This window comes from Terrapene carolina, unplaced genomic scaffold (genome assembly GCF_002925995.2).
Source record: "Terrapene carolina triunguis isolate 2854851 unplaced genomic scaffold, T_m_triunguis-2.0 Scaffold227, whole genome shotgun sequence".
NCBI classification, from domain to species: domain Eukaryota; kingdom Metazoa; phylum Chordata; order Testudines; family Emydidae; genus Terrapene; species Terrapene triunguis.
In genome coordinates this window covers 3,423,660-3,450,088 of record NW_020664578.1, presented here as the reverse complement: position 1 = coordinate 3,450,088, position 26,429 = coordinate 3,423,660, and the positions used below count along the sequence as shown (strand labels likewise).

The 26,429-nt window shown below is 51.6% G+C and overlaps 1 protein-coding gene across 2 annotated transcripts; it reads right to left on the bottom strand.

Annotated features, from left to right (window-relative positions):
• Positions 1-630: 630 nt before the first annotated feature.
• PLEKHO1 (pleckstrin homology domain containing O1) lies at positions 631-25,399 on the bottom strand. Of its 2 annotated transcripts, none has more exons than XM_024199076.2 (6): positions 25,370-25,399; positions 24,417-24,563; positions 5,931-6,071; positions 4,809-4,913; positions 2,088-2,189; positions 631-1,566 (listed from the first exon to the last, which is right to left on the bottom strand). In XM_024199076.2, the coding sequence occupies exons 1-6, from the start codon at positions 25,397-25,399 to the stop codon at positions 814-816; spliced, it is 1,278 nt and encodes a 425-aa protein (XP_024054844.1). In that variant the 3' UTR covers positions 631-813. The 2 variants fall into 2 exon arrangements, with proteins under 2 accessions (XP_024054844.1, XP_024054845.1); XM_024199077.2 differs by lacking the exon at positions 25,370-25,399 and adding an exon at positions 25,132-25,179.
• Positions 25,400-26,429: the final 1,030 nt, after the last annotated feature.

Genomic DNA, 26,429 nt, shown 5'->3' with positions numbered 1-26,429 from the left:
AAATCTCATTGCACTGGGCCTGGGGGTGTCTCCGAAGCATCGGCTGTCAGCTGACAGACAGGGTTAGTTTTAACACAGATTGCATACCTGTTGCCTCCGTAGGGAGGGCTGTATATGTACCACATGTATTAACAGCTGCCTGCCACAGGAGTATGCAAAAGAGGGTTTGGGATCAGTGCAGGAACGCCAGGGAAGAGCCCTGTTAACTGCAGTCCAGGAAGGAGCGCCCGATGCCTCTCATGACACGTCAGACTGCATTCCAGGCCGTGAATCTCCTCGTTCTGACAGCGGAATTCCAACCCTGGCTTGGATGTCACTGGCAAGCATCTTCCCAACAGTTTTTGGATAACGGGGACCTCCACGTGCTGACTCTTTTTTAACGAGGAGGAAAAACATAAACCAAGTTGCCAATGCTCTTGATCAAGGAGCTGTAACGCCGGACACAGAACCGCAGCTCTGGGTTCAGAGCAGCAAACCCAGGGCTTCTATAGAGAGAGAATATCTACCTCTGCTGCTGTGCGTATGTCTCCACAAGTATGCCGGGAGCTTTCCAGGTCTTGGTGATCTTCCATCCTGCAAGCATGACACGAGCAGCCCAAGAACGCAGAGAAAGGATACTTTGAAAGAAAGTAGGAATCCAAACTGATTTATTGGAACACCTTTTGTTTCATCTGGGGACGGGGGGAGATCTGGGGAGGGGAAGGGGTCAAGCTCGAGGAGCAAGTTTTGATGAGAACAGGCACGTTGTACTGTTTCGAACACCGTAAATAATAATAAAAAGAAATCACCACCGCCCCACCCTGAAGCGTGCCTTCACATCATGCTCTTCCTGTACTGAGACTGTGAGATCTGTTTGGGTGTAGGGTCCGACGGCTGCAGTTCTAACTGTTTGTACAGGTCCCTTAGCTCTTTAATCTCCTGTAACACCTTCTTGGCCTGGCTCCAGGTGGAGGAGGCCTCGCCCAGCAACCTCTGCGTCTCCTGCAAGATGCTCTCAGAGTCCGACTTGGAAGAGGAAGAGGTGGTGGTGGCAGCAGCGGCGAAATCTTTTGTCTTTCGCTTCCCTTCCCCGTAGCCCTTCACCTCCGCCAGCAGTTCCTGAGTTTTTTCCAGTTTCAGTGCAACCAGTTCCTGTATCCGGGCCAGCTGCTCGGGCTCCCCCGAAGCAAACTGAGCCTCCAGCCCCTTCCTCAGCACTGCCCGGTGCGCAGAAGAGTCCCGGCGAGACAAAATCTCCTCCATGGAGGCACATTTGTTCTTTTCCGAGTGCGAGAGCTTTTTGGGGACCTGCGGGGTGTACATGGTCCCTTTCTCGAAGGCGTCATTGCGTTTCCCAGTTTTGTCCCACGAGATCGCCTCCCGTCTCGGCAGGCTCACCGACCGGCCTTTCTCCGAGGACTTGACGTTCTCCGAATCCGACCGGCGCCGGCCGGCAGCGAGGTGCGCCACGGACTTATCCAGATCTACCCGGAAGCTCTCTTCACAGGTCCCGTGGTCCTCGGGAGAGGCGTCTTCCTCTTGGATGAGGTCCAGTGTCAGCATGCCATCCGACGTTGAGGTAGATGCCTGCAGAGCGTGGAGAGAAAGGCGGGAACTGTGAGCAGATGGATGCAGAGGCCGCCCACCCATTACTTTGAGCGTCACAGCAACAATGGCACTAATCAACCTCTCTGTGCATTTCTAATGAGCCCATCTAGCCCATCCCTGCCAGCGTGGAAACAGGCACCAGGAGGAATGGTGTGGGGGGCGGGGGTAGACTAGTGGCTGAGGCACAGGACACCTGGGTCCAGTTCCCAGCTCAGACACATCCTCCTCCTGTGACCTTGGGCAAGTCTTTTAATCCACCCCATGCCTCAGTTTCCCACCAGTAAGGCACTTCTGTACTAGGAACTAGAATAAGACATGCATTTCAGTTCACACAGGCCAGGAAACAGCCATCAGTCCTCACCAACCCGGGTTGCATTTCAACCCAGAGATAAAAGACTCTGTATCTTCTTCCATCCATTTCAAAATAAATAAATATATAAGGGATTGCTAACGTCGGAGATGATCTATCTGAACTTGTGCCCGGGGTTTAGCCTACGTACCACAGCCATCAAGTGTCCCCGTGTCGGAGGCCGTCTGGAGTGCTGGATTTTCGCTCTGTCGCGGGTCGGATGGGCGAGGTAGCTGTCCTCCTCAACAGTCACCTGCAAGGACAATAAAGGTCATCAAGCATCCCAGTGCCTGAGAAATGCAAACCACAAGCCATCACTACCTGCCTCTGCAACTGGAGCCGGGTCGATAATTCCTGGTGCATAATTTATTTAACCAGTTTTGTCTTTCCATCTGCGATCTGTCCACAAGCTGAAAAATTTGCTCATTGCTTCAGGGAGGAACTCTCGGCCGGCAGATTGTTTGAATTGCAAACTGCAAATCCGACAGTCAAACATACAGTTTGCAGGTCACCCCTGGCAAATATGCCAGCTAATAAAAAAAACAGGTTTGCATTATGACATGCACCAGTGAAACCCAAGAGCTCCAATGTTCGCCGAACACCATTTGAATCAAAAATTGCTTTGAAGTGGAATCAATTATTTGGGACGGGCAAAAGAATTCCACTGGCGGTAACTCATCCGAACCTTCCAGACACTGGCAAGGATTCATGTGATGTGCTGTCTGCTCTTGAAAGGCGTTTGCAGACTGCTAACTGGTAGAGCTTTTGGTGGCGCCAAAGGCAAGAGAATTATGAGGCTCTAACCATCTATCTGAGGTTTTTATACTGCCACCCATCACCGTAGTATCTGACCAGCTTCCGTGTAAAACAATTCACAATAGGGAATTACGGGTGAATGTGGGCTGGATTGATCACAGGGCATCACACCTGGGTGAGGGAGAGGCTAGTGTAAAACCACCTGCTAGGCTATTAAACCATTTCGAGGCCCTCCTTTGAATTGCAGACCCCATATCTGCCATGGCAAGCCATATGCAAGAGCATTGCTTTCCCAGACTGACAGCTGCTTGTACCAGTTTAGATAAAGGGCAATTTTATGCTGATGTAGTTAAACAGATGCCACTTTGCGTGTGGACACTCCTATCAATTTGGTTTGCATCAGTTTTGCTTGTGCTGGTAAATGTAGGCCTTGTTTGCATGGGGAAGTTGGACCAATAGATCTTTGCTTTTTCCAGCAGAAACACCCTCGCAACCTCACACAAACAACCTTGTTTGGGTTCATCCCGCACTTTAGTTCACGATAATTCAGCCACTTTGGAAGTGACCGTATTCTAACAGGAGTGAGACCATATCCCCATGCTGGCCTATGTCCCTACAGTTCGTCCTCCTGCTGCTATCGCACAGCGCGTTGGTGAACAGCTGGATTGGCCTGTCCGGTTACTTGTGCGCACTCCACGCCTACAAGCGCAAGCTGATCGGAGACAGCCAGATTTAAAATGATACAAGTGCACTGTGAGGTGATGAGTCACCCCTTAACTCCACAGGGGGATGAGTCATTCCTGTGTTAGGCTGCAGCCAATCCCCAAGCTGGGAGCTGGTCAGGTGACTCTCAAGGCGGGTATATAAGCCTCACGGGAGAAAGAGCAGCTCAGTATGCCCAACGTAGCTTCGTGGCTTGGAATCGTCCTGTGCCGGAGAGAAGTGACAGACTTCATGGGCCTTAGCCTGCTCCAGCCCAGCTCCCAGCCCTACTCTTACCTTGTTCCCACCCTGCTCTTGACTCCTGATTCCAGCTCTGACCCCTGGGCCCGACTGCCACCGCTCCAACCTCTAGGCCTGACCCATCCTCACCTCAGTCTCTGACATGCATCCACATAGGGCTTTTCACTGGCTTAAAAACCAGCCTGAGTTAACCTGGTGCAACTTCTGGGTGCAGGCAAGGCCTTGCTCAGGGCCTCATTCTCATCTTCACTCCATTGCATCACACTTGCCATGGGAAGGGACCTTAAATGGGGAGGTGGGAGGGATGGGGCGGGGGTCGCTACTCTCCGGGTAGTTAAAAATACAAGGCCCAGATTCCTCCTTGGCTATTAGCTAGGGCCTGCGCAGACACTTATCTAGAGCCAGTCCCTGCCCCGAGGAGCTCACAGTCTAAACAGACAAGACAGACAATAGGGTGGATTCCTGTGCACTTTAGTGAGGGCAAGATGGGCCTCGCATCTCATCTGTTGTCCAGGTGACCCTCTGGGTGCTTTATGGGGCTACGCCTCAGGAGGCTGTTCTCCCGGGATAGCCAGCCCCTGGAGATAACCTAGGAGTTGCCCGAGGCATATGGAAGTCATGCAGCACGGCATGTAATCACTGCTGGCTTATTACGAGCTAGATGGTCACAGAGTGTCCACCAGAGCCAGCGTGGCAATCGCCGATCCCCCCACGCGCCGATTGCCATGAGCCAAAGCCCAGCGGCTTTGCCCCATTGGTTTTGAGGCTGAGAAAGAGGGATGTGCTTGCGCTGGGGTCGGACGTGCGGGGGGGCCTTTCCCACAACAGGTTCGTCTACACAGCCAACGGCAGCTCGCAGCCGCCAGCCTCCCGGGGGCTGACAGAGTCAGGATCACAGGGCTCATGCTACTGTGCTAAAAATAGTTGTGCAGACTGTGCTGTTGAGTCGTGGCTCATGCCCTGAAGCCCACCCCAGGCTTCACAGCCCGAGCCACAACCTCTACACCGCTATTTTTAGCAGTCTGCTGGCCCGGGCTGGGAGACTGGCTGCTGTGCAGACGTACCTTAGGCAGGGGAGCTGAAGCCAAAGGCTTCACTGAAGATTAAGGCTGAGACAACAGAGCTGGGGCCCAGCCCCGAGAGAACTTCTCACCTCATCTAAGATGCGGTTTTTGGCTCGGGTGATGGCGGAGTTGAGGGCGTTGATCCAGGACTCTTTCTCCTCCGGACTGACGGCCAGGAAGATCAGATTTGGTGCCTAGGAGAGAGGGAATTCATGTCAGTGCTGTGTGCAGCGCCTGAGCTCGGTCCCCGGCCACAGTGAAGCCACCAAGAAAAGGGTGTGGGAATATGCACAAAGCCCGGATTCTCCGCTAACGCAAACCAGCGCAGCTCCACCCAGGACACGATTTATGGTAGCAGAGAACCAGACTGGGGGGGGGGGGGGGGGTCTGTTTTATTTCTCGGGAAGACGCACACCCAACCAGCCAACCCACGACTGCCACTAACAGCTGAAATGTTTCCACTCGCGCTAAATGGTTCAGTTATTGGTGAAGGTTCTGGTCCACGTTGAGACAATCCCAAATGCTTTGCCTGTCCCTTCTTTAGACTACATAAGAACGGCCATACTGGGTCAGCCCAAAGGTCCATCTAGCCCAGTATCCTGTCTTCCGACAGTGGCCAATGCCAGGTGCTTCAGAGGGAATGAACAGAACAGGGAATCATCAAGTGATCCATCCCCTGTCGCCCATTCCCAGCTTCTGGCAAACAGAGGCTACGGACACCATCCCTGCCCATCCTGGCTGGACCTATCCTCCATGTATTTATCCAGTTCTTTTTTGAACCCTGTTGTAGTCTTGGCCTTCACAACATCTCACTCCAAGGATCTGGAGTTAAATGATTGGCTTATTTAATTATAGAGGCCAGAGGCCTGATTCTGCTGCCATTACAAGTCAATGGCAAAAACTCCCTGGCCATCACTCATCACTGCAGGGTCTACTGCCTCCAACAGATGGAGGTTCATAGGTCTTAAAGCCAGAAGGGACCATTGTGATGATCTAGGCTGATCCTCTGCACGGCACAGGCCAGAGAATTCCTCCCAGGGATCCCTGTGCCCAGTCCAATAATTTAGGGATTGGGCGGGGGGGGGAGGGGGAGACACACTAGATCTTGGAGAAAGACAAAGGAGGGGATCGGGCTGTTGACTCATGCTGCCATAGTCAATACAGCCTGATCTCTTGGTGAAGGTGAGCACCAGCTGCGTAGGAAGCTATACCGTGTTTCCAGGCTGTTTGGAGTGTGCTAGCGTGAACTTGCTGTGGTTCTTTTTGCTTCTGCTTTTGGACTTCCTGAGCTCTTCGCATTTCTCATAATCACTCAGGTCAAACACTTCCTGGATGTTTTTTTCATCTTTGACCTACGAAGCAAAAAGTAGCAACTGTCAGTGGCGGGCCACAGCCGACAAAGGTCTTCCGCTCCAGACTGGCTACCGGTAGGATGGCTTTGCTGGAACCACTCAGGGTTTATACATTTATAGCATGTGTGGTGTAACTCTCTGTGTGTGCTTATAATTGTTTTCTGTTGTTGGAGCTGCACTGCATATCTACAGAGCCCCACGCCCGATGCTAGAGCACTGTCTAGTCCACCCAGTACTGATGTCAGAGTAGTATACTCATTTATTTTTGAGGGCACCTTCCAGTGGCACACTTTGGAGTTAGGTGTCCACCTACCCTTTGAGAGGAAGGATGTGGTTAGAACACTAGCCTGGCAGTTAAGAGACCTGGGTTCAAATCTGTGATTTGCTGCTGGCTTACTGTGTAACCCTGGGCAAGTCACTTTGTCTGCCTCAGTTTCTCCTCTGTATAATAGCACTCTATCTCGGGGAGTTGGGGGGTTGTGAGGATCACTATATTAAAGATTGTGAGTGCTGCTCAGGTACTACAGTGATGCGGGGTCATATAACTATCTCAGGGACCTGATTCCCATTGAAGGTCAAATTCTATCTAACCGTCCTTTGCAACTTTGAAAACCTGCTCCTTTGATTTCTACCCTAGTCTGGGATTTTCAAAGTCAATTTGCCTTGTGCGCCTCTATTTAGACCCTTATGAAAATCTCCTCCTTAATTCCTGGGGGATTTCAATGGTGGGGGGGGGCAGAGCCCCCAACTTCCTTAGGCCCCTGAAAATCACAGCCTGAGCGCTAGGCACTGTTACAATTTTTAAAAGCCATACACACAATGAAATTTGCAACATGTGCTGTAAGGAAGCTGTTAATGGCCCCCCCATGGGCTTAGTGCTCATGGCCAGTGTTTCCTAATGTGGTGATGGGTAGGGGGTGCCTCAGTATTTCATAGAATATCAAGGAATCTCAGAAGATCATCTAGTCCAACCCCCTGAGAGATTTTTGCCCCTGCTCCTTAAATGGCCCCCTCAAGGCTTGAACTCACAACCCTGGGTTTAACAGGCCAATGCGCAAACCACTGAGCTATCCCTCCCCCCTGACTTCTTCTGGCAGCGGTGGGATCCCCATGTGAGACAGCTTGGGCAGGGCTTCCACAACACCAATGGAAATCACCAGCAGAGGTAGCTGCTCAGCTCTGAAAATCAAGATCCTCGGGAGTCTTAAACTGGGCCTCCAAAATCAGGGCCCCCTCCCGGACCATAAGTCCCAAGAACCCTCTTCCCCGTCCAAGAGAACCAAACCTTTCGCCCTGTTTTGTGAGACGAATAAGATCTCACTGCTTGGCTTGCGGGGTGGGTTTGCAGAGAGCTCTGTGCCACGCAGCGGGTTACACACACACCACGGTGGCCATTATCTGCAGACAAACGTGTCAGAAAAAGCTACAGTTCTCCCTTGGACTCTCACAACTGTTCACATCCCTGCCCTGGCTAACACCCCTCCCCACCACTTGTGCATCGGACCAGACAGCGGGCATAGGCTGGAGGAAAGAATATATCTAGTTCTGTGTTGAAAAACGTGGCTTTGGTCTTGTTTCCCTGCCTCGAAAATCAACTCCAAATGGTGCCAAAACACTGCACACGATCTGCTGAGCTAAAATTCAGGCACACTCCACCTTCCGTATCGTTTTTACACCAGTGTCCCCCTGTTGACCCTGCCGAGCCAGACTGCTCCACACCAGCATCAGCAAGGGGCGCTCCATCTTTGTGCACGCGCTTGTGTCCCTTTGTGTGTATGTGTGTGTGTGCGTGCGTGCGTGCGCCGGAGCATCTGGAAGCGAGTGGGCGTGTGGCCGTGTGTCTCTAGATTAGCAGATGCAATCGCATTAGCTCTCAGTGCCTTTTGGAAGATGGCACAACAAAAGTTCTGGAGGATAAAGATTAGCACTTTCTATTTTTAACCTGGCTGTATTATTACAGCATGCACCGACAGCTGATTCAGGAGCCAGTCCCAGGTTTCTGATCCAGCAAAGAAGCCACATCCCCTGTGGCTGAGCCTCATCCATCGTGAAGAGATGATCAGGAAAACACCATCAAAGCACAAAACTTCAGGGCACAGGCTACAGCAGCCTGGAACCCAGACAATTACTGGTGGACAAGGACTGCTAGCCTAGCTCATCGGCCACTTCAACCCACAGTATGTTTATGCAACCCCTTCAGAAGAGAAGGCATTTTCAGGGCCTGATTCTCATTTATACTATGGCCCCTTTATGCAGCATCCACCTGACCTATGCACCTATATGACCCCCATTATCACAGACTCTAATGTATTTATCTCCACAGCCCTCTGTGGGGCAAGGTGGTGCTATTATCCCCATGGTACAGATGGGGACACTGAGGCACAGAGCGAGGGAGTGACTTGCCCAAGGTCACAGAGGAAGTATGTGCTAGAGTAGGGCCTAGGCTAGTTCTGTAACGACTGGGCCACCCTTCCAGTGCAAAGGGCCCTTAATGTGGGTATAACTGTAATTTACATCCACTGTAAGGCCTTTATGGAAGAGGGGACACCTGGAGTGGAGCAGGGGCTGTGGATCAGCCTGTGCATTCCTCCCCGGGGGATTCCCGACCACCCAGGTGGATACATTGGGTTGGGGGCCGGGGAAAGGGTTTGGCCTCTTGCATACAACAGGGCCTGAGTCCTGGCCAGGCTCCTGGGCCTCCAGGCTTCATCTAGTCTGAGCCTGCCCCCATTATAGGATGGGAATTTCAAAGGAGCCTATTTGAGTTAGGCGCCCAGCTCCCACTGATTGTCAGCAGGAGCAGAATTGGGCCCTACAAGCAGTCATGGGGCTTTGTAATGGAGTTTGAGCAAAGATTGTCATGGAAACCATGTAACTATCTATCTATCCATACATGAACAAGGCAGTATATAAATAAAACCCAACTGTGGGCTAGATCTCATAGTCTGTGCACCGTAGAGGTTTTATGTACTGCCAGTATCTTCCGAAACGCCATCTCTTTCGAGGGATCCAGTTGATCGCTGCCCTGTTCACTTGCGATGGGCAAAGAGACCTCCCCTGCTGTCACACTCCAGCCAACAAATTACTTCTAATTCCAGATGTCGGCTCATTTAGGCCCATGGGACTTCACTGACCCATAATTCCTTTCATGCATGCAAGAGCTCGCCCCATCGCTGCCAAGTTTGCCACCTGTCATGGGTGATGGAGAAAGCGCATCTCAAATGGCTGGCTTCTGGCACGGATTAACGCCCACAAAGTTCTAGAGAACTCAAGTGCACAACAGGCCCAAACCAAGAACCTAGATTCAGCCACCCTTCTGGGGAGGTTAAAAGTCAAATATGGGACTGGATTCACGGTTTGCAAATGGCCCCTGTCTTGCTGATGAGTTGAACAAACACCTCAATATCAGGGCACCCCTGAAGCTTAGCGCATTGAAATCCAGATTCAGCCAATCTTTACAGAGAATGCCTCACAGTGTATCACTAGGGTAGACAGTGGCATGAATAACTAATACACAGCAGCAATTGTCAAACTGTGGTGGTTGGCTTAATCCGGCTCCCTTTTACAGGGCCGGTGCAAGGAAGTTTCGTGCCCTAGGCGAAACTTCCACCTTGCGCCCCCCCCCCCCCCCCCCCCCCGCCCTGCCGCCGCTCCCCCCCCCCCCGCCCTGAGGCCCCCCCGCCCGCGGCAGCTTCCCCCCCCCGGGGAGCCGTGCGGCAGCTCCCCACCCCAGCTCACCTCTGCTCCGCCTCCTCCCCGAGCACACCGCCCCCGCTCTAATTCTCCTCCCCTCCCAGGCTTGCGGTGCCAAATAGCTGATTGGCGATGCAAGCCTAGGAGGCGGGAGAAGTGGAGCGGTGACCGGACACTCGGGGAGGGGGCGTAGGAACGATGTAAAAAAAAAATTGGGGGCACCGCTTTTTGGCGCCCCCAAATCTTGGCGCCCTAGGCAACCGCCTAGTTTGCCTAAATGGTAGCACCGGCCCTGCCCTTTTATAATACAGTCCTCAATTACATGATCACTGTCTTCAGTTCCATGATCACTGACTGGTTTTCCCTCAGGACCCCGGCCTCAGTCAGTGCACAGAATGGAGGAGGCTCACTTAATGAGCAGCAAGTCAATATTTTGTTTTCTGCTGGTTACTTGCGCCCGTTGCTCCAGCTCGATGCCCCCGGAAGCACTCCCACTGATTTCCAGAGGGGGAGGGGGCTTGCTCCCATCCTTCATTTGCAGGGACGGGATTTTGGGGAGCTGGATGCTTTGAAAATCCCAGCTTGAATTTGTATCGCTACAAATACCCAGGGCTTGGTTCTCATTTATACAAGGCTCTGGCAGTGGAAAGGGGACGTAATCTGAGTGGAGCTGTGATTTACGTCCATGTGAAGGTGGCTTTGTGCTGCCAGAGTGGTGTGAAGGGGATGTGGTGGCACTGAGAAATCTGGTCCCTTCGCAGTGACGCACTTTTCACACCTGTGACATTGTTTTCACAAGCCGCCAAAGGTGCCCAAAGCCTCGGATCACAACAGGACTTAACAGCTGATCCCTCCCACCTCCCTGCTGCCTCGAGATGGGGCGAGAGAAATAAGCAGAGAAGCAAAATGACCTGGATGTGGATTCAGTGAGCAAACTGCAAGGCCAAAGAGAGAAGCTGACAGGGAACCATCCACTTAGGTATTTCAAAGGTACCAGCCGGCCACCTCTGCCCCATGTGGGAAAGTCAGATTGACACAAAAAAGGGGGCAAGTGGGTGGAAATGTATCACGCCCATGAGTCCTCAGCCGCATTTCAGAGCAGGGAACACTGACAAATACACCCTCCTCTGAAATGAATCACCTGAAACAATCACCCTCAGCAAAGCCCGAGTTATCAAATCCCAGTGAACTGAGTGTCCCAGTTGCCTGCAGTTTGGTTCTGTCCCTTAGAGCTGCTACTGCCTTTGCCTGAGAACCTCCCGGTCTTTTTTAAAGAGGCTACTCTGCAGCCAGCACAATCGCTTGAATGCCAAATAGTTCACAAGGCTGGCTATCTATCGCCTTAAAGAGGGGCTCCAGGCATATAGCCTCTTCTGAGCCAATGTGTCTCTCTCCACTTTGCACCATTCCATTCAGTACGGTGTTTTTGGCGTGATCAGCGAGCCCCGCCATTCAGGCCGACCCTCAGTTTCTCCAGATTCCCAGTGCTCCCTGAGACGTCCAGATGAAGAGGGTTATATGGGATATGCCCAATTCTCTTCTTGTGTAAACTGGAGCAGTTCCACTGATTTGGATGGACCGCCAATGACCCCAGCAGAGAACCTGACCCTGTGTCTTTTCAGATAGTCAAACAACATACATTTATTTGGAAGAACATTTCAGGCTGCCTAGAGGACCTAGGAAGGATGCAGCCGAAGAGGCTTAATGAAATACCGCGGCTATTCCTACCAGGGAATGAAGTGCAATTTCTCCTTCAGCTCGAGTGATCTGTAAGGAGAACAGCGAGGAGTGGAATAATGCTCTTGGGGATGACCCAACCCAGCTAATCTCTCCAGAGTAAACCCCAAACTCAGAATGTGCATTAGGATTGTTCGATTTTTTTCCCCTCAGTTGAAAGAGTTTGAGGCTCAGATTTTCAAAAGTGAGTAGTGATTTTGGGGACCTCTTTTCTGGGGGGCCTAACCTGAAACCCCCTTAAAGGGGCCTGATTTGCAGAGTGCTGAGCCGCCGTGCAGCTGCTGGAAACTGTCATAATTGCTCATGGATTTAAAGTGTCTCAAGTTGGGCACCCAAAGTCACTAGCCACTTAATTCTTTTGCGAGAAACAAAATAGAAGGTAAAAAACATGGTGATTTATGATTAGCATAATTCTAATCTATATTCTTTGTACTACTCTAATAGTGTACCCAGATAAACACCCATGATCTAATCTCTCTATCTAATCTGAGCTGCTTCCTTGAAAGGCTGTAAAACAAGGAAGGCTGTCCCTGGGGATTGGGAATGGGATATGCAGCCTTTCTCCTTTTAGCATTTTGTCTTCGAATTTTGCCCCATTCAGTTGCTGGAAATCTTTGCCTGTGTATTGGCTTATGTGAAATGAGTTTGGTTGGGTCTCAGCCCAGGTCCTAGGGGGTAATGCCACCATGTGAATCAGCCTGACTCTCTCCAGGCAAGGATGCAAATGGAGATCGAGCTTCCCCCTCCCTCTTAGAGGGGGTTCTCTCCCGGGCAGGGGTAGACACGTAACCAAGGCAGGTTGGGGAGGACGCTTGCCCTGCTGCTATATTTGGTCTGTTGAGGCCTTAGGTCCCCAGTGCTATCGATCCGGCATGTTTCATCGCACTAAGATCCACTGCCATCCATGCCACTTCACTGAAGCCAATGGATTTGCACAGGTTTCCCTTCGACTGGTAGCTCTTTGGGGCAGGGACGGTCTTTGTGCTCTGTGTTTGTACAGCACCGAGCCCAGCGGTGTCCTGGCTAATGGCTGGGGCTCCTAGGCACGACCAAAACACATGCATCCGAAGAAGTGGGTATTCACCCACGAAAGCTCATGCTCCTATATGTCTGTTAGTCTATAAGGTGCCACAGGACTCTTTGCTGCTTTTAGCAACATCAGGGGGCAGTAACTTGTTGTGTCAAAGGGGTAGTATTAACTTGTTTGTATTGGGGTATAAAGATATATCTCACAGGGAGTATCTTTGTCTGGCTTAAGGGAGGAATGGAAAGTCCTGCCGTTCACTGAGCTGGTCCATTGTTACGGGCATACACATAGTAATGATCCAGTTGAGTCTGTGGGATACTAGTACCATGCTTTGTCGACAACAGACCTGGCTGGGTGCCTTTGTCCCTTAACGGATCTTGTGGTCATTGGGTGGTTCGCTCAAGGTCTGCCGTGCTAGTTGTCTGCGCAGGGCTGGGGCAGCACACAGAGGGAACACATGCACGCAGCCAAACATCTATCAACATCTTACCACACCCATCACAGGTCTGACATCTGGGCTGTAAATGCTCTGTCACCTGATGCAAGTCACTTTACCTTTCTGTGTGTCAGTTTCCCCATCTGTCTCATGGGAAGAATAATACTAGCTCTCCTTTGTAAAGTGCTGTGAGATCTGCTGATGGAAAGTGCTCGATGAGATGTCGGGATTCTTATTAGAGTGGGCCTGGTCCTTGATTGGAGTCCCTGGTTCTTAAAGCTAAAACTCAATGCATTGAGATGATGGTGATTTTATTATAATAGCCACTGGGAGTCCCAGCCATAGGCCAGGACCCCGGTGCTGGGACCTGTACAAACACAGAACAAAAAGACGGCCCCTGCCACTCAGAGATGAGAATAGAATTCACTGGTACCAAGGCGAGAGGCTTCCCCGCTTCTCCTTTTAGCTTCGGAAAACAGCTTAAGTAGCTAAGGATTTTCTTTTCCTTTGCCAAGCAGATCCAATTAGGTGGACAGAGAGGTAGCCAGTGTAGACAATACGGTGATGAAATGACCTAGTGAAGAGCGATGTTATCCTTACAGCAGCTGTGCCATTAATCCAAGTTTGCAGTACCTGTAAGCTTGATCCTCAGTTGTCTGACGTGCAAATGCACTATGCATCTATAGGGCCCTATCAAATTCACAATCGTGAAAAACTTGTCATGAACCGTGAAATCTGGTTTTTGTGTACTTTTACCCTATACTATACCGATTTCACAGGGGAGACCAGCGTTTTTCAAATTGGGGGACCAAAAAGAGGGTTGCGGGAGGGGGGTGTCACAGGGTTATTGTAGTGGGGTCGCAGTATTACCACCCTTACTTCTGCGCTGCCTTCAGAGCTGGGAAGCCGGAGAGCGGCGGCTGCTGGCCGGGCGCCCAGCTCTGAAGGCAGCACCCCCCCAGCAGCAGTGCAGAAGTAAGGGTGGCAGTACCATACCATGCCATCCTTACTTCTGCACTGCTGCCTTCAGAGCTGGATCAGGACCCCTAGAGTTACAACACCGTGACATTTCAGATTTAAATATCTGAAATAATGAAATTTATGATTTTTAAAATCCTATGACCATGAAATTGACCAAAATGGATGGTGAATTTGGTAGGACCCTATGCATTTAGCTACCCGCCTACCTGCTAGCAGAGGATAACCAGAAAAAATTACGTGAATAATTATAGTCCACAGCTCTCATCTGGCACTTTCCATTAGTAGATCTCAAAGTGCCTTACCAAGGAGGTTGATATAAAAGATCTGCTCTAGGATTTATTTTGGGGAAGTTCTATGGCATGTGTTATACATGAGATCAGACGAGATTATCACAATGGCCTTGGAATCTGTGATAGCATCAGATAGGGAAACTGAGGCACAGAGAGGGACAGCTCTTGTGAAAAATGCCCTAGTAACTACAATGAGCCCAGGGATCTAGGTTGCCACGTGCCCAGGGTTTTTCACGTCTCTTCCAAAAGACAGCAGGTCTGAAAGAAGCCCAGTGCCTCTTTAGATTTACATATCCCTGATAAAGGCAGAGAAAGTAGATCACATGCTTCAATTGACCCTTTCTGATAAGACCGAGGAGCTGCTCAGTGCAACCAAAAGGCAACCCTGCTGGAAACTGATCAAAGGAATTTTTTTTAACAAAATCCAAAATTTTCCTTTGGAACCCCCAGCCACATGATATAAGTGAGTTCAAGAGCTTAGTAGGCCTCTAAAAAGTCTTTGCTAATGAGAAATCCAGAGTTACATTAGCACAAGAATTCCTGGGTACATGGTGCCACAGTGCCCCTAGGCATGTCATTTAATTTCTTCATGCCTCAGTTCCCCCATGTGTACAATGGGGAGAATGACACTGCCCTACCTCTCAGGGGGCTGTGAAAGACAATGCTGCATCCAGTGGAAACTCCACAGGGGATTCAGGAAGGCAGGATACAGCCCCTTGAAAGACAGTTTGCCTCAGATCACCACATCGGATCCATTCCCGCTTGGGAGTGCTCAGGTGCTCCCGTCACTACAAAAAACCCTCTTGCTTCAGAGCATGATCCCAGCCACTCCTTTAAGGGGGGCAGGAAGAAACTTCCCAGAGCAGAAGGGCCATTATTCCATAACTGCCCACTGCAGGTGGCATAGGCCCCTTCCTCTGAAGCAGCTGGTGCTGGCCACTGTTGGAGACATAATATGGGCTGGCTGGTCCTTCACTGCAGGGCCCAGCCTCACCTGTGACTGATCCGTTACCTCCCAGCTGAGACAGATCAAGCTGCTCAGATGAGGAGAGCCACACGGAGTAAGGGGGTTCTGAGGACAGCCTGCTGTGCTCTGCTGGGGGAGGAATACCTTTGTTTTGTTGTTACTTTGTGAGTTTTCCCTTTGGAAAATCAAACTGCGCCCTGAGGGAAGGGTCTGAACAGACTGTAGGGGTGGTATCAGCCAGTGCTTAATTTGTAATGAACGAGGTGCCCGGGCTATGAACTGCCAAGCCTAGAGGTGCCAGCCCTGGCAAGCCCCGGCACAAATTAAGCACTGATATCAGCCCTTACAGGCCAGCATCTACGCTAGGCTAAACAGCTGGGAGCTCTTTGCTGACAGAGCAGTCCCTAGGTGCACGTTTTAGGGCTGTGAAGTGCGAGCATCATGCAGTTGGAGGCTCTGAATATCTTGCGTCCTTCCCTGTCCCCTCCTCTCCCAGTCCCGCTTTCTCACTTGGCTTGGCTATTTTTCTTTCTTGCACGTTCCTTGTCAGCCAAGGTCGTTTCCAAGATCAAACTCAGCCCAGCAGGGCATTTGCAAAGACCCATGTCAGCAGCAGGGAGAGAGGAATTTTTTCAGACCCACCTATGCTAAGGTTCCCCGTGGCATCCCACACTGTAGCAGCCCAGAAACTGAATGGCTCAGGGAACTGGGAATGGGATTTTGGTTGGGGTCACTGGTTCCCATCTGGTCCTGGTTGGGAGGGGCTGGCAATCACTCCTATCTAATAGCTGTTGGGTGTAATGAGTTGGTGGGTCTCGGCTTAGTGCACAGGTCACACAGGGTATGTCTATGCTTCGAGCTGGGGGGGTGATTCTCATCTCAAGCAGGCCTACTCGCACCAGAAACAGAGTGGTGGAGAAGGGGCGGGACGGGCTAAGTGCCTAGCGTCTGGGATCGGGACTGATTCAGGGTGGCTACCTCTTCCCACCGCCACGGCTAGCCCGGGGGTGTCTCCTCCAGCAGGAAATCACACCTTCAGCTCGAAGCGCAGACGTGCCCAAATGCATCGCTGTCAAGGGCCCCCCTGTGCGGGCCGTCCCCGCAGAAAGTCCAAGGGGCGAATGGGGAAGCTTGCTCCCTTGCTCTGTGCATACAAGGGGATTCCTTCTCCAAGGGATCAAGCTGGCACCTTTCATAAGCACAAATAAGAGCGAGGGCTGGGGGTGGGGGAGTGCTCCATGAATGGAACATCCACTAACGACACTTACAATGATGAGGATGAGGATTTATATTACCGGAGCTTCTAGAAAGCCCAGCCGAGGCGCAGGCGCCAATGCGCTGGGGGCTGCCCAGAGACATAGGACCAGATCCTTAAAGGGATTTAGGCACCTAAAGATGGAGTCAGGTGCCTAAATCGCTTTAAAAATCTGGTCTGGGAGAGTTTACAATCTAAGTAGACAAGACTGACAAAGGGGAAAAGTGAGGCACAGACATAACTTGCCCCAGGTCAGTAAGGGAGCTGGGAATAGAACCCAGAGCTTCTGAGTCCTCCTGTAGTGACTGCGTCCCTATTCACCAGGCAGCATTGCCACCCCAGCTGTGATAGATGGGATACTGCACATACCATCCTGCCCTAAACTGGCATCTGGTGGAGAGAGTCCCCCCCTCATCCCCTAAAGGCAAATCTGCATCTCCTTGGTGCAGCTACCACACAGGGCGAGATTCTGTGCCCTCCCTCTACAGCACAGCACTCACACTCCAGGGGAAGGCGAGGGCTTCAAGCCGCCTTTGCTGGCCCCTGACCCTGGGCTGCTCTGGGGATCGGAGAGTCCCCCCCACTCCCTGGGAACCTGCCTGAGTTACAGCAGGCTCTGCCATACGAGCCGCGGTGCTGCATCCCTCCCCCCCGCCCCCGTGCCAGGGTGTGTGATGGAGTCCTGTGCCGGGCCTGCCCTGGTGGAATCCTCGCCCGGTCAGATCGGGGGCGTTTAGGGCACTGAAGTCCAGATCAGGCCCTTGTCAGCAGAGCTGTGAGTCCACACGTGCTACTTCGGTTTGCCGCTAGCAGGTGGTATTTTGCTGAAATCATCACTCATGCGTTATTAAAACTCCGGCAGCGGGTCAGATCCTCCCCATTCTTCACACACACACACCACCCCGCATTCCACACCCTTCTCATTTCCTCCCGCTGCGCCCTGAGCACTGCAGCGTCAGCCCTATAGCGCAGCGGGAGATAATATCCCCAGCTGGGCACAGGGGTACAGGGATCTAACTACCTGGCCCAGGCCTTGTTGGGCAGAAACTTGGGACAAGGAAGCAAAAAACCTGTTCTCAAAGGCTGCTGGGGGGAACTATTCTGATTATCATCAAGCGAACTAAATCTAGAGGGCCTGGCAGTCATCTACACGAAGGCCCAAATGCAGCTTACACTTGAGACAGACATGAGGGAAACTGAGGCATGGAGCAGGGACGCGGTTTGCTTAAGCTCACCCAGCAGGTCAGCAGCAGAGGCTGGAAGGGAACCCAGGTCTCCAGAGGCCCTGCCCTTATCAATGAGGCCGCACTGCCTCCTAGCTTAGAGCTCCCCTCTTGTAGGGAGGAGGAGACGTGGAGGGCTTGCTAACCCCGTACTGGCTGTGAACAGAGCAGCCTTCGGGCCGGTCCCTTTCGCCAGCAAATGAATGATATTTGTGCAGACTCGTGCTCCCGTGACTGCTGCTCCATGCAACCTACGCGAGCGGGGACGCCAGCTGCTGCTTCCGCCAGGATGATGCCACGCTGTCTGCAGTCCTGCCCCGAATAGGACACGGTGCCCCCTCCCCGAGATTCTACGCCAGCCCTCGCTCCCAGATCTGCCACTCAGGTCTCCTGCATCCTCCCCACCAATACTGGGGCCTGGGACCACCATGACACAGCATCAACTAATGCAAAGCGACTTATCAGACCCTAAAATGACCCATCAGGCATCCCTTAGGGCACAAACAAGGCTGTGCCATGCACTTCTACCCTGGGCCGCTCTTGGCATGTCCCCTCTGTGGGGAAGTCCCATACGTTTTCCCACTCTGAGGACTTTTTGAGCAGCAGCATTGGGGCACAGACAGGACTTCAGTGTAGCAAACCCAAAGGTTAGGTACATAGGCTGAGCAGGTTAGGTACATAGGCTGAGATCTCAGTGCTTCTCCTGGGTTCTCCAGCCCTGTCCCTAGGGAGGAGACGGGAGGGTGGGAGGTGTAGACAGGATAGAGTGTGGGATCTGCTGCAGAGGGCACAGCAGAGGGCCTGATGGAGGGGAAGGGACTAGACTCTGAGAATGGAGAGGTGGCGGGGAGGGAGTTGGATAAGGAATGGTCCAGGAGGGGGGAACAGTTCCCAGCCCCTGTGCTAACTACCTATCAGGGCTGCCCTCAGCCACGCCGGTCCAGAGGACTTAGTGGGGGAGTGGAAGGTGGGCCATTCAGAACTGTCACATCCGTACACACTCACACGACAGCGCCACCTCTAACACCTTCCAACGCACAACGTGCACGGACACGTCTGCCGTGCACGGACACGTCTGCCATGCACGTGCCAACACCCGTGAGCACGCACGCACGCTACAAGGCACACTCATGCCACGCTCGAGGAGACACGCCACCACTCCCACAACGGGGCACATTCCTCCAAACACACGCCACAAGCCCACTCCTCACAAGCAGCAGCGCCACCACGCACACACAGTGCACGGAGTCAACACACGCTACACCACAGGGGCTGCGGAGTGCCAGTTAAAGAGCACAGCTGCAACCCCACGTGCCAGGTCACACCACCACTCACTCAGGTTTGGCCCGGCCACCCCACTGTCCTGAGTGGGCCGGGCCAAACCTGAGCAGCGTTGCAACCTAGTGCTTCAAAGTGGGTCGGGCTCTGGCCCGGATGGGCTCCCCAGCTCCGTGGCCTGTGCTGTTCCAAACACACACACAAGCAGCACCACCACGCACACAAACAACACAACACACACCTCCCAGGCAGCACACGCAGCTCACCAGCGTTCAGACCTGCTGCAGCAAACACTAGCCAAGAGCACAGCCAACTTTTCGAGGGCTCTTGTGCTCACTGAGGCGAAGCTTTCATTAGCGGCTTCAGGAAGCCCACCAGAAAAGCACTTCCTCATTAACATCTTGTTAGCACGGAGTCCATTCTTGACGGCCGTGGGCTTCCTGGCAGGAAGTGGTAGGAGCCCAGCTGTGTGCTGTGTTAGTCTGACTGTTATTCCCGAGTGTAAATCAATAACAAAGCAGTGCTAGAAAGAAGAGAACAATGACCAGAAATGTGGGTTTGAGGAGGGGGATAGGGGAAAGGAATGCAAAATGCCTTGCTGCTTACCAGAAATCAACTCCAACCAGCCTGTGTTTTGTTATTGGGAACTTTCTGGCCACCGACCAAATGCAAAATAACAAAGGTTTTGCATAGTTTATGGGACCAATTTGCAGCAATGGCTAAAGATTTGTGTGTTAGGTCGAGGCAATCGGATACACAAAGCCTTCGGCCCCTGCTAGTATTTGGTGCGCCGATGAACCAGCAAAAGGCGCGTGGCTTTATTAATGGGGGCACTAGAGGCAGAGCAGGCCGGAGAAGCCTTGCACAGATTCCAAACCAGAGTGGGGATCAAACTTACATTAAGACTGTTCACATTTCTTATTGACAGAACTCAATACACTAGGACCAGGGGTTTCAACCCACAATGGGGGTCGGATTTCAGAAGAGCCCAGCTCTGATGTGGGCCCCTAAATAATAATCCCTTGTCCTTACCCAGCACTTTTCCTCAGGAGATGTCACAGCCCTTTACAAAGGAGATGATTGTCATTCTCCCCATTTTACAGAAATTGACAGGCAACATCAAGGTTAATTTCCTAGTTAATATGAGATTTAAGAGCAAGAGGCCCAGGTCCTCGGCTGGTGCAAATCCACATAGCTGCCTTTGATGGAGCGATGCCAATTTACACCGGCTGAGGAGCTGTTACTGTAACAGACCCTGGAGTCTAGTCTCTCATCAGCATATGCTCTCTCTCTACTGCCCAGGGATGTGAGACTGAGATTTTACCCCAATGTCTAGGCAACCTCCACAAACTATCCCTGTTCACATCTCCTTGAGGGGCCTGCTCTTCCGATCCCTCCTCAGCTGCATCATCCCCCTTCCCCTCACCAGGAGTGTTGTCAGTGGAAAGCTATCTCAACTCAGCAGGAAAGCACAGCACTGGCTCCATTTCCTCCATTGGGCGTAATCTGGTGTGTGAAAAAAACAAAAGAGGCTGCGTTCTGTTCTGCTCGACCAACGCAGATTTATTAACCTATTTGTAGGTGCTGCAAGCGCCTGCTTCCATGAAAGCGAGCTTGCACAGGATGGCCAGGGAGGAGATGAATGGGGAACTGGCTACGGGCCTGCTGCTTGGAGGGGGAGGAAATGCTAGCTATAAACGTCCTCCCATCCGTTCTTGTGAGTTCGCATTTGTGCTCATGAATGTCCAGAGATCCAAAGGCCAACCGCGGCCAAAAGAGAGCAAACAGCGGGGTCAGATCCTAAACGGCACAAGATCTGGTTTAAAAAGAGTGTTATACCTAGAAGTGCAGAGAGAAACCATTTTACGCACATGCAACGCACCATGCACAAATGCACCACATGCACACAGGCAGAACACAAAGATGTTGTTTGTTTGTCCGCAGAATGTCACATGAGGGAGAAATGCTCCACCCCACACATGTTCATTCATATGTTGAGACTCACAGAGACATATCCCACCTGCACATGTGCCCATTCTTCATTCATGCAAACACACACACATTCACAGAGACAAATTATTCATTTTGATGCTGACATACACAGCAGATGTTACCCCTTTAAGACACATATATCCACAAACACGTTATTCTTCCAGGTAGACACATACATGTTCTTTAACGTGCATTATTCATACCCAAATGCACATAGTCTTCCATGCACATGTTCGTTCACACACATTGCTTCTTGTGACACACGCCTTGTTGTTCCCTACCATTGGATACATGCCTGGTCACCGACACGGATACACATTACTCATTTAGAAACTGGCACTCACATGACTGTTCACATGCAGGCATATTGCTCATTTAAACACCTGCTCAGGACACACCAATACTATGGTGATGGGCGATGAATAGATGTTTTACTTCTCCTTACATACATGTTCGCTGACACGGACACACGTGCTATTCACTGAGACATTGACACAAACATGTGAGTTCTCAGACAGACGCGCAAGTTACTCCGCTATGCTCAGGGACTTTGCATGGCCCCCGTGGCAGAGTCTTGGGCCTGTCTACCACACAAAGACACGGACGGGAGCCGCCCGCCAGCAGCTCCTCATCCCCTTCTTAGAGCCTGCCCCTTAGCTCCTCAAAGAAGAGGAAAGTAGCTCCGAGTGTCAGTCATTCTAAACCCAGTCCCATCCAGTGCTACTATTCCTGGGCCCGGGCGACTCAGGTGTCGATGCCAGAGGCCGGGCAGGGCCTTTACATTAATCCTTGACCAATCCGGAAGTAGGTCGCTAACCAGAAGGTCCGTCTATTTGCCCCCAGTGCTCAGGGGCATGCACGGGATGGGGGAAGTTGGAAGCGGGGAACGCTGCCTGCCCTGGAAGATCTAGACACAGGGCAAAACCCAGACCCCATTGCAATCAATGGGCGTGGGGAAGGGGGATCCCTCTCCCACACAGTGGGCTCACAGGCAGGACAGCTGCCACAAAGCTCACAAGAACAAGGCTGTGCACTGGGGCCTCTCAGCTCCTGGCTATTTCAGTCTCCCGCTGCAGACTCAGGAAGGTTATGCAATATGGGTTACATTCAGGTCACCCCTGGGGAGGCTTCTTCCTCCCACACCAGGGCTAGCATGCTAGGGTGAAACCCTGGCCCCGAGGAAGGCCATGGGGGGCTTGCCATTAGTTTCGAAAGAGCCAGGATTTCACCAGACATTTCTGATCCTGCACAACCCGATGGGCAAGCCCTCCCCAGCTCCCCGTCCTCGCCCCTGAATCATGGCTTTCTGCCCTCTTGCCTGGAAATGCACAAACTCGGCTCCACCACAGACGGCTACAAATGAGGATCTTCGTGAGCAGGCCCGGTGATGTTACCGCAGCTGCTCGGAGAATCATAAAGCGTCCTGCCAGCGCCATTAAACATCTGCCTGGGTGTTTCCGCATAATCCCTGCAGCCCGCTGTAAATTTACCGTTATTATTGTCTGCCAATAATACAAGCTATTCCCAGCCCCTGCCTACCTGCACCGATGGGATGGCTCACGGTATTCGGGTGGAGCAAACAGCGCCCCTTGGCCTATGGGCAGCAAAATGAATTTCTCGTCTAGGCCCTGATTCAGGAAAACACGGAAGCACGTGCTTAAATTCCATCCAAGTCAACTGGAGTTGAAGAAGTTGATAAAAGTTAAGCGTGTGGTTATGTGCGTTCCTGAACCAGGGCCCCCGTGCAGAAGAGCAGTTAACATGCAATGGTAGAATACTGGGCAGTGAATAAGGAAACATTCTCCCAACCATTTAATGCAATGATCTATCTACGTCTCCATATCTGCATATCTATCTGTCTGTCCGTACATCATATGATCAGTATCAGTCTTTCCATCTGGAGTATCTTGCTACAGTAGCTAATCTACCTCTCTGTTTATTTTCTCACTGTCTATGCATTTCTAATGTGCTGATCCCCTAGTTCCCAGGCATAATTTAGTTTCTAAGGAATAGGCCCCAGCCATGCCCTGTTTCTGTGGCCACTGAGAGCACGTTTGGAGGGAGTTGTGAAAAGCTGATAGATGGGAAGCCCAGACCAGGCTCACCCCAGTTTGTTCTGCAATCATCTCTCCATTGCAATAAACTCGGATCCACACATGCTCTGCCATGCTCAATGATGTCATTAGCCTCTTTGCCAAAGGATCCTTCTCCCTCTGGGCCCCGTTGTTTCTCTTGCTCTTTATTCGATAACCTGGGTAATGTTACCTGACATGCAGGCAGTGGGACCTTCCCTTGGCCGTACCCGCATGAGTAAGGGCTGCTGGTGTGAGCCGTGCTGCGGGATGGGGCCGAGGGCATAGGGACTGGAACTAGGGGTGCAGGGGATGCTTTTGCACCCCTGGCTTGAAGTGGATTCCATCCTATACCGGGTTTACAGTTTTGTTCAATGGCTCTCAACGCCCCCACTATACAAATTGTTCCAGCACCCCTAGCCGAGGGATTTGGTTGTTTATGTACATCCTGGCCTATCTCTCCATCTTCATTCACACCTGTAACCCCAGTCCGGACACCGACACCCTCCTCGCTTCTTGTACACGTTGCACCAATTAACACCAAGATTTTGTTGTGCAAGATCCATCTGCTTTAAAACAAACAAACAAAAACCCCAATTGGGTGGATTTACCGATCCCAACATCTGTGAAACAGGGAAGGGACAAGCCACCCCCTGCTAGACCAGGACAGTCACAGACTGCAATGCCTGTGCTCAGAAAGCCACATCCGATTCAATCCAATACATTAAACCCCAAACCCTCAGACTGTTGCAACTGAGATAGGGGTGCTTTGTCCACCCTCTGCGCTAACAGGATGTCAAAGCAGTGGTTAAACTTTCCTTGTGCCCCTTGCTTTGGAAAAACAACTGAGCGATAAGGGACTGGGCTTGGAACCTAAAACCCCAACTTGTAAATTGGTCAGTCTGGCATCCTAGCCCCGCTGTTTTTTCCATTTGGAAAACGATCAGGGCGTGAGGCTGCAAACCAGGCCATTGTGGAACTCGATAACGGAGGGCAGACATAAGGAAATACGTGACTATGGGGAAAGGAGAGATGAACAGCTTAGCATTTGCCAAGCAAATCGTTTCATGTATCGGCGCTGGAAAAATGTCTCCCCGCCAGTCCTCTGTGGGAGACTCCGGGGCACCGTTGTGGGGGTTGTTGTTGTTAGAATTGACACACAAACCCAGCCCAGGTCTCGTCTGAACTGACAATGCAGAGCCAGACAGTGAAAAGAGAATTCCCCATAGAAACTTTCCAGCTAGCAAATTACAAGATGGTTAATAAACACCATGGATGGAGACTCCCGGGTTTCAAAGAGGTGTTGGATAAACACTTTGGCTGCTCAATTTGCTTTTGAAAGGCAAAGGGAGGATGGGGGGTGGGGGAGGAGAGGCAAATTAAACAAATCCTACCTCTTTCTCTGAGATATAAAGCTGATCTCCCTTCAAAACCACATAACGGTTTTTCCAGATTTCCCTAAAAATGCCTTTCCCGCAAAATTTCCGAACCCAGCCGACCTTCTCTGGCTGCATGGATTGCTGGTTTCCATCCTGTGGCCCCTGACACAAAGGGAGGGGAAGGAAGAGAGAGAAAAGGGATTATTAGAGGGTTTATTCCCCTATCCTTCACCCTGCCTTTTTCTCCAAGTTTGTCCCCCCCTCGCCCCCACCTTGCCCACTCTCCACCAATGCTGAGACTTAGGTACTTTGCCAGTTTCACTCTGCAGAGATTCCCCCACTGCAGACACGAAGCAAAAATAATAATAATACCCAAGGCATGGAGCGAAAATCACAAGCTCTATCTCATTCTGTGCATGAGACAAGAACGGCTGTGATGTTGCATCCATCTCAACCAACATGCATTTGCTCCCAGGGAGGGAGGAATTCCAACTAATTGATTTTTTACTGCAGTGCAAATTGCATATTTGAGCCTTTGATTAAGAATTTATTCCTGGGGGCGAAATGCAAGCGCAGGTTTTTATTTGCCATCTCTGGAAAGGCACTCAGATAAATCCATAGGTACACTACACAGAGACTGTCCATATAGGGGACACAGAGAGGTACACAATGTCTGTTATGTGTGTTTCATGCCTTCCTTGCAATCAAAATGAAAACCGCATGATCCTACATCCTTTTTTACACTGCACAACAGGACTGGATTTCCTGGCAAATTCAAGTCGAGGAAGAGACTGAGAAACTGGAGAGAGAGAAAGAAAGAAGGGGTGTGGGTCGGGGTTTTGTTGTTGTTGTTTAGTTTTCTTTTTGCAAAGAGGGGTGGGAGGAAGTCTCAACAGAACAATAAAGAAACACCCCCTCCCCAATACCCCACAACCCCTCACCCCGAAGAAGAAGCCGTTTCAACTCACCCTTTTTGCAGAATTATTTTTTTTCATCATTCCTTAGTGTGATCAGGCTGGAGGGGAGAGGGGGAGGGGTTTGGGGTGGGGGGGGATCAGAGAGGAGCTCCTGACAGCAATGAGGCTGGATTGGATGTGTCTGTTCTTGGGTGGTGGGGGGAGGGTATATGGGAGATGCACAGGGTACCTCCTCCCTCTCTCTCTCCTCGCCCTTTGTAGCTCACAGGCGCTCTCCCGTTACACTCCAGGGCAGCACACACACACCTCCATGGCCAGGCACATGGGTTTGCACTAAAGGGCTGATTCGGACCCCACAGCTCCATCTATAGCCAGGCGAGTGTGACGTCCCCGGGTTCAGAATAAAGGGCGAATCACAGCCCACAAAGGGGTTTCTTCTTTGTTTCTGACTCACTGCTGGCTTGGAGGGGGGGAGCTTTGGGCAGGGCTGGGAATTGTCAGATGTCCCAGGCGAGCGAGACGCTTTGCCTGGTCACAGGGCACCGCTAAACGTGGGAGCCAGGAGCACCCCACGCCGGCTCGGGGGCTGGCGCCCGGGGGTGGGGCTGCTGCAGCCAGTCGCTGAAGTCTAAGCAAAGGGGGCAAGTCCCTCCCTCCTGTTGGTTTGAAGGGTGGGTGGGTGCGAGGGAGACCTCGGGGACGGGAGGGGGCATTGTCGCCAGGGCTAGTGCCTGGTAAAGACGGGCTCACACGGCAACAATTCCGAGGTCAGTTGTCAAACTCGCAGAAAAGGGGGCTTGGCTTGGGGGGTGTTGCCTGGGGTTGGTGGTTTGCTCATTTTGGGGGTCCTACATCGGGTTCTATCATACCCGAACCATCACAGTGCAGGGCTGGTGTCATGGTATCTTTGGGGCTCACATACCTTGCTGATAGATAGATAGATAGATAGAGGGGGTTTATGGAGCTAGATAGATAGAGGGGGTGTATGGAGATAGATAGATAGATAGATAGATAGATAGATAGATGGGATGTATGGGGATAGATAGAGGGGGTGTTTGGAGATAGATAGATAGATAGATAGATAGATAGATAGATACCATGTTTCCCCGAA

Coding starts and splice junctions, on each gene's coding strand:
- PLEKHO1 (XM_024199076.2), bottom strand. CDS start 25,399: ATGATGAAAAAAAATAATTCTGCAAAAAGG. Junction 6,072..24,416: donor TTTATATCTCAGAGAAAGAG/GTAGGATTTGTT, acceptor TTTGCTTCGTAG/GTCAAAGATGAAAAAAACAT. Junction 2,190..4,808: donor AAAACCGCATCTTAGATGAG/GTGAGAAGTTCT, acceptor TTGTCCTTGCAG/GTGACTGTTGAGGAGGACAG.